A 10909-nucleotide genomic window follows, 5' to 3' on the forward strand; every position below is an offset into this window, starting at 1 on the left:
AACATGTTGCTGTCCAATTCACTTCTGTTTAGATGCACTAAATATTCCAAATGCAACGGATACAACAATGTCTACTACAGTGACTGTATTTTTATGGTCTGGCTTTAAATGAAAAACAAAATCTGTTGTTTTAAATGCTGTAAGTTCTGATCAGTGCTTAAGGGAAACTAACAAGGGCAATTCAGTACAATTAATAACATTATATTTTCAGGTTGTAATACATTTAGTCAGGAAAATTATTACATATCCTAATAAGGTTTTCTGTTAAAAAATTAATGATATTAATAAGTATAATAATGTTTATCAAGCAAGGTTTGCAACCTCTGGATCAGTTCTTACTATATGAGGGACCAAATTTACAGTGTGGTGGCATAGAAATGATTAAATCTGGACTATTACAATAACACAAATTATTTTTATGTTGTAGTTAAACACAATAATTTACTTTAAAGTAATCACCCAAAAATTACAATTCTCTCATGATTTACTCAACCTCATGCCATCCAAGATGTGTATGACTTACTTTCTTCTGTTGAACACAAAGATCTTTAGAAAAATATCTCAGCTCTGTAGGTCCATACAATGCAATTGAAGGGTGACCAAAAACTTTGAAGGTCAAAAAGCACATAAAGGCAGCATAAAAGTCATCCATAAGACTCAAGTGGTTAAAACATATCTTCAGAAGCGATATGAGAGGTTTTTACTGTAAATCACCCCTTTCACATTTTTTCATAATTGTATTTTTGGTGACTTAAATTCTTTGTACATATTGCCACCTACTGGGCAGGGAAGACACATTTATAGTAAAAGACTTAAAAATGTATGTTTTACACCTACGCCTATCATATTGCTTCAGAAGACATATATTAAACTACTGTAGTCATATAGATTACTTTTATACTGCCTTTATGTGATTATTGGAGATAGAAATGTATGGCCACCATTTACTTGCATTGTATGGAACTACGGAGCGGAGATATTCTAAAAATCTTCATTTGTATTTAGCAGAAGAAAGAAAGTAAAACACATCTGGGATAGCATGAAGGTAAGTAATTAATGAGAGAATTTTCATTTTTAGGTGAACTGTCCCTTTAATAATAACTTTCACTTATTGTGCTACAGCAACTTAAATGAAAAATGCTGGCACTTTCTGGGTTTATTAGCTTTTCAGGATGCTATTGTTGCAATATATAAGGGAGTTTATGGTTTGCTATGAAATACTTAAACTTTCCCACTAAACTGAAGTGTACTTTGTTTCATAATTTTCTATATTAAAAGTGTATTCTTCCCTTGTTGCCAAACCAATCGAAAACAATGCAGAAAAAATCTCTGCACTTGTTTTAAAGTAAACATTTGATCTGTCCACTCAAATCTGAATCTTGTAAAGGCTCTGCTCATTCTTGGCACAATATGGAACAGTCCAGAACTCTATTAAGACAGCTAGATTAAGAATACCAGGATCAGAGCCGTAATATTCCAGATAACATTCAATACCCCTCATCCGACCATGTCACCTCATAGTCTGAATAACAAGTTTTTATTTTCTCTGTGGAAACGGCATGCTTTGCTCTCCCAAAGCCCTAAAACAAAGAAGGAAATTTTCAATTAAGATATCTCATTACAGGAATACAAAGATAGATACGACAATGTTGGAATTCCTGTGTACCATTGAATAGCCATAGACATGGATCTTTTTTTCTGCACTGTCATGTCTGATTCTTCCTCCTCCGAGACACTCACAGTCTACTCCTCCACCTCTCTCCAGTTCTCCAGCAACACGGTCATAGATGTCAGCTTGAGAAGAGAGCACAACCGAAATGTTAATGTTTTCATAGCTAGACACTTTCTAGACAATGGTTTTTCTTCCTATCACATGAGAGATATATTACCAAATAACATATAGTATTACAATATTATATCTGAAAACCCACAGCAATGAAATACATTGAAAAAGTTTCTATTGAAATACCTGTTAACCCAAAGGCTACAGCCCCAAATGTTGGCTGGCACACAACTACATCCTTCTTTCATTATGCATTTCCCAATATGTATGGAGCTTAATGCATTTGTTAGTAAATGTACAATCTCTTCTTTACCACCTGTCATTCATTCAAACACATGGGATCCATACCATGATATTCGGCCCATGCGTATCCTCTCACAATATCAACATAAGAATCATCGTCTATACTGTGCACCCGTATCAGGACGTATTTGAACACGCCGTTTGGATCTAAATCAACCTCGGGGATTTTAGCGAGCCGATCGGCAGACATTGTAGTAAAAGAGATACTCTAAAATCCAAACACTACGGTGAAGTTCAGCACAGCTGAGCAGCCTTTCATTGGATCACTGCTGTTCTTCTATGAAGCGATAAACTGTATTTAAAAGAGAGTACAACATTAGCGACATCTACCGTGTTGGGGGGAAATGACCGTCATAAAAATAAAACGAATCAATATGGAAGCTAAAGTTTAAGGAGTTCTAGTATATACATATATATATAGATTAGTTTAGGTTGTAGTCCAAAAACCCAGAAGAGACGCGCCATGGGTTTTTTTTTTTTAATTTTTCTTATGGCAGTTTTGGATTTATGGAGTAAAATAAGGTTGGTGGTAAACTTTATTTTAAGATACATTGAAGTTTTGTTCGACAACATAAACTACACACAATCATACCCTAAACTTTAATTTTAAAGCAACTGTGTTAAAATAAATAAATAATGTTGCTGAATCTCTACTTTCACTTTTGCCGGTTCACATTCTTTGTGTATATGGCCATCTACTGGTAGGGAGCAGAATTTATAGTAAGCAAGGACTTAAATATTGATCAGTTTCTCACCCACACCTATCAGATCGCTTCTGAAGGTATTTGCCATTTCTCAATGTGTGTTCTTTGTTCTTACGTTCTCATGGACTCGTTTGAAGTTATCATCCACTGCCGAATTTAAATTCCAATACTCAAGAACGCAAGTTCTGAGAATGCATAAAATTACTTGGATGTGCTCTAGATAAGGACAAATATCGAGGATGCATTGGATGGTGACTTGTGAACAATAACCCGGTGCAATGACAGACGAAGGACATTTACCATTGTGTTTTACCCACTGATACAGCTGAAGTCAGAAGTTTATGTACACCTTAACCAAATACATTTAAACTCCGTTTTTCACAATTCCTGACATTTAATCGTAGAAAACATTCCCTGTCAGTTAGGATCACTACTTTATTTTAAGATTGTGAAATGTCAGAATAATAGTAGAGAGGATGATTCATTTCAGCTTTTATTTCTTTCATCACATTCCCAATGGGTCAAATGTTTACATACAATTTGTTAATATTAAGTAGAATTGCCTTTAAATTGTGTAACTTGGGTCAAGCATAGTGGTTAGACTTCCACAAGCTTCTCACAATAAGTTGCTGGAATTTGGCCCATTCCTCTGGTGTACTGGTGTGAGTCAGGTTTGTAAGCCTAATTGCTCGCACAGGTTTTTTCAGTTCTGCCCACAAACTTTCTATCGGATTGAGGTCAGTGCTTTGTGATGGCCACTCCAATACCTTGACTTTGTTGTCTTTAAGCCATTTTTTCCACAACTTTAGAGGTATATGCTCGGGGTCATTGTCCGTTTGGAGACCCTTTTGCAACCAAGCTTTAACTTCATGGGTGATATCTTGAGAAATTATATATCCACATAATTTTCCTTCCTCATGATGCCATCTATTTTGTGAAGTGCACCAGTCCCTTCTGCAGTAAAGCACCCCCCCATGTTTCATGGATGAGATGGTATTCTTCAGCTTGCAGGCCAAAAAGTTTATGTTTCATCGGACTAGAGGAAATTTCTCCAAAAAGAAAGAACTTTGTCCCCAAGTGCACTTGTAAACTGTAGTCTGGCTTTTTATGGCAGTTTTGGAGCATTGGCTTCTTCCTTGTTGAGCAGCCTCTCAGGTTATATCAATATAGGACTAATTTTACTGTGGATATAGATACTTGTCTACCAGATTCCTCCAGCATCTTCACAAAGTCCTTTATTGTTGTTCTGGGATTGATTTGCACTTTTTTCACATCATCTCTACAAGACAGAATGCGTCTGAGCAGTATGATGGCTGCGTGATCCCATGGTGTATATATATATATATATAGGCCTACTTGCGTAATTGTTAGTACAGATGAACATGGTACTTTCAGGCATTTGGAAATTGCTCCGAAGGATGAACCAGACTTGTGGAGGTCCACAATATTCTTTCTGAGGTCTTGGCTGATTTCTTTTGATTTTCCATGATGTCATTCAAAGAGTCACTGAGTTTGAAGATAGGCCTTCAGGACACCTCCTATCAGAAGCTAACTGGCTAATTGTCTAAAGGCTTGACATAATTTTCTGTAATTTTCCAAGCTGCATAAAGGCACAGTTAACTTAGTGTATGTAAACTTCTGACCCACTGGAATTGTGATATAGTCAATTAAAAGTGAAACAATCTGTCTGTAAACAATTATTGGAAAAATTACTCGTGTCATGCACAAAGTAGATGTCCTAACCGACTTGCCAAATCTATAGTTTTCTAATATTAAATCTGTGGAGTGGTTAAAAATGAGTTTTAATGACTTGATGAAACTAATGATGTAAACTTCTGACTTCAACTGTATATCACATGGAGTGGTGGTGGTGTAGTGGACTAAAGCACATAACTGGTAATCAGAAGGTCCCTGACAAGGCGACTGTAAGTCGCTTTGGATAAAAGTGTCTGCCAAATGCATCAATGTAAATGTTTCCTGCTGTAAACTAGCAAATCTGTTGTTTTGTTGGGCATCATTTATTATAGTAAGAAACACATGAAGGAAGCGAGCGTTTAGACTTTATTCTTTTAACGTGCTACTATGGTCCTGCGAAACCTCACTGGTGTGATGATAATAATGCGGTCACTGTTTTGTGATAATGCCAGTAATTCTCTCACTGCCTTCAAATGTGCTGTGACAGTTAATTGTGCATTAAGATCGCAGCACATCTCAAAGCTCGCAATAGATGCGTCCTCCTGTCTTTTCAGAGTTCATTCTTCCAATGTGGCTTGACAAGTCTGTTCTTAGAATTGAGAAACATCCATTGATTTAACCACTGGATTCGTGTGGATTATTTTTATGCAGTCTTTATGTGCTTTTTGGACCTTCCTGGCCATCATTCACTTACACAGTGTGGACATACAAAGTTGAAATATTCTTGTAAAATCTTTGATTGTGTTCAGCAGAATAAAGTCATACACATCTGGGAAGGCATGAGGTGTAGTAAATAATGACATAATTTTTATTTTTGGATGAACTATCCTTTTAAGACTAGGTATTTGGTACTAGTATCGCTCTTCAAAAATTGTTATCTGTGCATCTCTAGCTGTAACTATTTTATTTTGTGTTTTTAACTATGGTGACCATACTGTAAGAGCTATCTGTTAAATCATTTTTAAACTATTAAAAAAAACAAATTTAAAGGAGTATCAAAGAACTCTCAACTTTAAGTTTACAGCTGTTCTACAGAGATGCAGTCTGACCAACAATGACTATGGCCCAGAAAACATTCAAACACATGGTCATAGTTGGAAATAATTTTTATTTCTTCAATCAGGCAAAATCATTGCCATTGCAGTTTATAAGGTTTGAAAACAACATGGAATTAAATATATAGAAGGAGTGACAATCAGCCAAGTAGTTACTCAAGAGAAAAGTGCACACCGAGCACCTCTCTAGAACTCTTCAGGAGCTCTGTGGCCGTATCAAACTCCAGTGGCATCGTCTTCTTCACTGCCTTCAGTTCTCGCTCCATTAGCTGGCAAACATAATTATTATTTGTACAATTTTCAATCAAAACATTTGCCAAAAATTCAACAAGTGATGTTCTGGGTAGTTTATGAACACTGTGTAACTAGATACCTCAAACGTGGACAGCTCTAGCAGATCACTGATATCATCCTCTGCTTCTGGAAGTGGCTCGTTGATCACCATGGCAGCCTTGGCCACATCTGGATGGTAATGCTTCTGCAATGTCTATTTTAAAAAAAAAAAACAGTAAGCAATGAAGGATATTTATCCATAATGGTTAGTCAGTCACATGTTTAGCAAATGCACAGGTCCAGAGAAAGAAAAGTGAGAATAGTCTTGGATTTAGCCTTTTAGTGTTCATTTAAAAGTGTGTCACCTGAATCTCCCATAGGCTGCTCTCCAGAGCATGACACTGAGCTGGATCTTCCTCCTCCATTATGTATGGATCATCACAAGGTTCTATCAAATACATTTCCATGAACAATTTTTACAATTATTATAAAGAAGAGAGGCAACTTTCCCTCTTTCCACATTATACATTCTTACACATCAGGTTTAAATGGAACAGACTGACCATTCTACCCTGGTGACGACTAAAATCTAGCTAAACATGAGCACAGGCAGAAGTATTATTAGTGTTATTTAAAGACATTTACTAGCACAAATTGTAATAGTGACATACCTTCGGCAGCGCTGGGTCTGTGGATGAGGAGTCTGCAGGAGGGATGTCGGCGAATCAGATTACAGATGAAAGGCAGTAGCACAAGCAGAGCTGTGGGGGGCGCTGTGAGAGCCATACGGGAGAGACGCTTCACAAATGCTGCCACAAGATAGACGGGTAGATGTCTGTAAGAGCACAGAGCAAACGTGGGATTATCAAACTGTTAAAAGAAACCAATCAAATATTTAGTGATGCTTCTATGAGTCCTTATTCAGAATTTAAATATGAAGGGTAAACTTGCGTTGAAGAGAGGAAGATGTTGGCCAGGTGGAAAAACCGGGCTTTATATTTGACATGGAAGATAGAGGGATCCAGTAGGTTGTAGAGCTTTTTATAAAAATCTGGATAATCTCTACACAACAATGAAAGAGGATGCAATTAAGACTTTTCAGAAACATTCAGTTAAAATAATAATTTAATTTGAGTATGAGGAGCCCTGTTCTTAATATTCATATGTCATAATCAGGGCTGGACTTATTTAATTATAAATGAAAAGTTTAATACTTACAAATTGTGCTCGTGTATGAGGACAAACAAGCCATTTAGAGCTAGCAAACTGATTGCCCCACCTAAATCATATACGGACAGCACAGTGAATTAAAAAAGGTACAAGTTTGATATGGCATTACAGTATATAATAACCCCTTTTAAACCTGGTATTAAGATGCATCTCAGGTGATCCGATCACATGTGGCCAGATGCTTAAATATGTCTCCTGTGAATACTTATGTTAAGATTTCGAGGGAAGGGTCTCTGATTTCATGACATAAATTAATCCTTATGTCAGTGTGCTACTGCATGATTATAAATCGCAAAAGAAGTCATAATACACAAAGTATGCATGAATGAAACCGGCATTCCCTTTTAGAAACTTTCTGATCTGACGGTTATTTCCTTTTAAAGCAGTTTGTAACTGACAAATTTTAAAAAGTGCAGCGTATGATTATCAGGTAAGGGGTAGCGCTGCAGTCCAGGACGCACTCAGGACAGATTAGAATTTACACCTCAAGTGCGATGTGGTCATATTGCATTTTTGACTACCTCCATATATGGTTTTTATGATCGGGGTGCAAAAAGTTTTGTGATCGTTTCCACCTGTACTTAACGCTGACCCCTTGTGATCGGATCACCTGAAATGCATCTTAACACCAGGAGTAAAACGGGTTGATGACAAAATTGTCATTTTTGGGTGAACACTCCCTTTTAAGTGCAAGCATTGATCCCTTTGTACAGGATCACTGTACTTACCAATGTCATAAGCAGCAGTCAGGAAGTCAATCATAAGTGTCGGATCACTCATCTGTGGCAGAATGGATTCATGAAGTATGACCAGGATCTTTTTGTACATGCTGCCAGGTAACTGCAGAACACACAACCCAGTTAAGTGAACATAAATCACCTCACCTTTTCCAAACATGAAGTGTCTATAATATGAGTTTGTTCTACCTTGTACTTAAGAAACACCAGCCACATTTGCTCAAATGCACGTTTATGATCCTATAAAACATGGTGAAAAAGAAGAGACATTTCATAATGTCAAAATGAACTCTGACAGTCCGAAATACAAATGCACACAATTATAATAGGCAATAGGAGCCAAGACTTACCTTTAATCTAGCTGCTTTCCAGTCTTCATGTTTAGCTATTATATTTAAAAAGAAAAAAGTACATTTTAAGATCTCTCTATTATACAAATTATCTTTGTAGGGATACAACAATGTTTAAAACACACACTTACTCTCCTGTTTGACAAGGAAGTTAGTCATTTCTGATGATTGGCTGGGTATGTTGATGGTTGAGAGGAGGGTAAAAACATTATTCTGATAAACAGGAATCACAGCCTGCAAACAGCAGAAAATGAGTGTATTATAAAAACCAATCTGGTTAGTCAGGTAAACATAGAATGGTACCACACTATCTAAAATAGTGTGATATATGGAAAATAATTGGCAGTGTAAAGCAAACACTCTTTCAATACAGTTTCACTCACCCCTTTGTTTCGGTCCATGACTCTGGTTATATTGTCCCGTACTGAACTCATGACATAGTAGCGCACATCATCCATCTCCAGGAATTCCTGAAACCTGGAGATGAGCAGAGACATGTCCTCTTTCTCTGAGAGAAGATGCCCCACTAGTGCCTGTATACATGAAAGGAAGTGTTACATAACTCCTTATTCACATACTGTATATGCTGTTCCCCCCAAACTCTGGTCTAATTATTATGCAAGAGCAATAAACAAAAATTCCTTACTTTATTATTAGTAACGTGCATGTGTCTCATGCCAGATATTTTTGTTGAATAGCTACTGACCAATGTCTTGTATGTACTGTTAAATCGTGTGCACTGTGTGTATTTACAGTGTGTCTGTATTGCTGCTAATGCACTTCAATATCCATCTATCTATGATCAGTGAAAAACACATGGCAAATGTCCATTGTTTTGAAGCAGACCAACCAGTATGAGCTCTCTTGGAAAGTTGTAGTGTTCACTCCAGTCCAGATTTTGGAGAGGATGTTTGCCTTCAGCTTCAGCAAACTTCATTATTGCACAGAGGGAACTCTCCTGAGGAGATTAAAGAAATAGTAAATACATTTTTATAATAGAATAATAATGATAATAATAAACAGAGAGGCAGTACTGAAGGTGTTCAGATTGTGTGTACTAATGGTAACCCTTGTTATAGCATAACACATTTTATTACAGTATTAAAGGAATATTCCACGTTCAAGCTCAATTGACAATATTTGCATTTTATCCCATTTCTCTCAAATTTTGGAATGCCCAATTCCCACTACTAACTAGGTCCTCATGGCGGCGCGGTTACGCAGCTCAATCCGGGTCGCGGAGGACAAGTCTCAGTTGCCTCCGCTTCTTTCAATTTGCGCGTCTTATCACGTGGCCCGTTGTGCATGACACCACGGTCACTCCGCATGTGGAGGATTGTGCTACTCACTGCGATTTAGTTGCTTAGGATACCTGGCTGGAGTCACTTGGCATATCCTGGATTTGAACTTGCAACTCCAGGGGTGGTAGTCAGCGTCAATACGCGCTGAGCTACCCAGGCCCCAATCGACAGCATTTTTTGGCATAATATTGATTACCACAAACAATTAAAAAAATTATTTGACATGCCCCTCTTTAAAAAAAATATATAATTTAAAAAATCTGGTTTCCAGTGAGGTACTTGCAATGGGAGTGAATGGGGGCCAATCCATAAATCTTAAAATACTCACTGTTTCAAAAGTATAGCCACAAGTCATAAACAATACACGTGCGAACATGATAAACTCACTTAATAACCTTTCCTGTGTAAAGTTATAGCCAATTTTACAACTTCGTCACCATGATGATGAAATGTATACAAACCCTAATATGATTTTAAAATGTATGATTTAAACAACATTACAGCTCAAATAATACATGACTTTCAACAGAATAATTAATGCAAGTGCTTTTACAAAATTATAAGCTAACATTGGTATTGTGCCTCACGGTTACCTCAAATTTAGCTTTTTTTTAAAGAAAAGTAGTACTTATTTTTTGTAGAAATTATTATTATTGTTTGTGTGGTAATCAACATTATGCCACAAATGCTGTTGATTGAGCTTAACTTGTATTGAACCCGGAATTATCCCTTTAAAGCATAACTCATTTCAAATCTGCTATAGATCCAAGATATTTGATGCTTTGAAATATAATGGGACACCAATAACATTATCACCACTAGAGGAAACATTATGCCTTCAGTTGTTTTACTCCACACAATTAACTCACCTTTACTTGAAAAGCTTCATTGCCTATATTTTCCATCAGAAGTCCCACACAGTTGTTGTAACGGTGTCTCATAAATATATGATACTTCTCCTCTGCACTGCGATCGCCTGCAGAGACAAATTAATGTTTAATTTGTTTTACATTAAAACAGTGAGTCTGTTCTGCAGACACAACAACGTGTGTTTGAGAAGTGAGTTTTAAACATCTTACCATGCATGAGGTCCTCCTCTTTAGGCAACTGACCAACATACAGGTCTCCTCTGTCTAACAGCTCACAGAATATCTTGCCGCAGGCATTGGTGGCGCCAATTATTTCCTTTTCCTTTTCGGACTGCGGGTATATCATTATATATTTAATTATTTAAGTGAGATTATTTTAAAAAGCTTAACACAAACTATAGGTCTGAGTTGAATTCCTGAGTCACTTTTCCATCTCTATGATATATAATTACATACCTGCAAATATTCAAGGACGTCGAATATGTCGTTCGCATGTTTCCTGTTCTGAAGAATACGATCCGTTTGAGTATTTAAGACTTTCTTAAATGAAACCTGGCTGTTTTCTCCAGTATCGCCTCTCTTCACGTTGCTGTCTCTGGACGGCGCCAT

At 36.9% G+C, this 10909-nt stretch overlaps 2 protein-coding genes across 2 annotated transcripts; both read right to left on the reverse strand.

Annotated features, from left to right (window-relative positions):
• Positions 1-6: 6 nt before the first annotated feature.
• phpt1 (phosphohistidine phosphatase 1) lies at positions 7-2354 on the reverse strand. The gene is made up of 3 exons (XM_052103920.1): positions 2132-2354; positions 1667-1794; positions 7-1580 (listed from the first exon to the last, which is right to left on the reverse strand). The coding sequence occupies exons 1-3, from the start codon at positions 2274-2276 to the stop codon at positions 1488-1490; spliced, it is 366 nt and encodes a 121-aa protein (XP_051959880.1). The 5' UTR covers positions 2277-2354; the 3' UTR covers positions 7-1487.
• Positions 2355-5574: 3220 nt separating this feature from the next.
• Positions 5575-10909, reverse strand: noc4l (nucleolar complex associated 4 homolog). The gene is made up of 15 exons (XM_052103909.1): positions 10757-10909; positions 10511-10631; positions 10301-10407; positions 8981-9088; positions 8514-8663; positions 8262-8364; positions 8131-8165; positions 7970-8020; positions 7772-7883; positions 7032-7092; positions 6765-6875; positions 6485-6648; positions 6179-6261; positions 5914-6027; positions 5575-5809 (listed from the first exon to the last, which is right to left on the reverse strand). The coding sequence occupies exons 1-15, from the start codon at positions 10907-10909 to the stop codon at positions 5693-5695; spliced, it is 1590 nt and encodes a 529-aa protein (XP_051959869.1). The 3' UTR covers positions 5575-5692.

The sequence above is a fragment of the Xyrauchen texanus genome, chromosome 34 (assembly GCF_025860055.1).
Source record: "Xyrauchen texanus isolate HMW12.3.18 chromosome 34, RBS_HiC_50CHRs, whole genome shotgun sequence".
NCBI lineage: Eukaryota > Metazoa > Chordata > Actinopteri > Cypriniformes > Catostomidae > Xyrauchen > Xyrauchen texanus.

Excerpts from the sequence above, each read along its gene's own strand:
- phpt1 (XM_052103920.1), bottom strand. The coding sequence starts at position 2,276 with ATGTCTGCCGATCGGCTCGCTAAAATCCCCGAGGTTGATTTAGATCCA. Across the intron at positions 1,795-2,131 it reads CGCATGGGCCGAATATCATG|CTGACATCTATGACCGTGTT; the intron begins GTATGGATCCCA and ends TCTCTTCTCAAG. Across the intron at positions 1,581-1,666 it reads ATGTCTATGGCTATTCAATG|GGCTTTGGGAGAGCAAAGCA; the intron begins GTACACAGGAAT and ends TCTTTGTTTTAG.
- noc4l (XM_052103909.1), bottom strand. The coding sequence starts at position 10,909 with ATGGCGCCGTCCAGAGACAGCAACGTGAAGAGAGGCGATACTGGAGAA. Across the intron at positions 8,664-8,980 it reads TTCCAAGAGAGCTCATACTG|GCACTAGTGGGGCATCTTCT; the intron begins GTTGGTCTGCTT and ends TCATGTATACAG. Across the intron at positions 6,028-6,178 it reads GCAGCCTATGGGAGATTCAG|ACATTGCAGAAGCATTACCA; the intron begins GTGACACACTTT and ends TTTTTAAAATAG.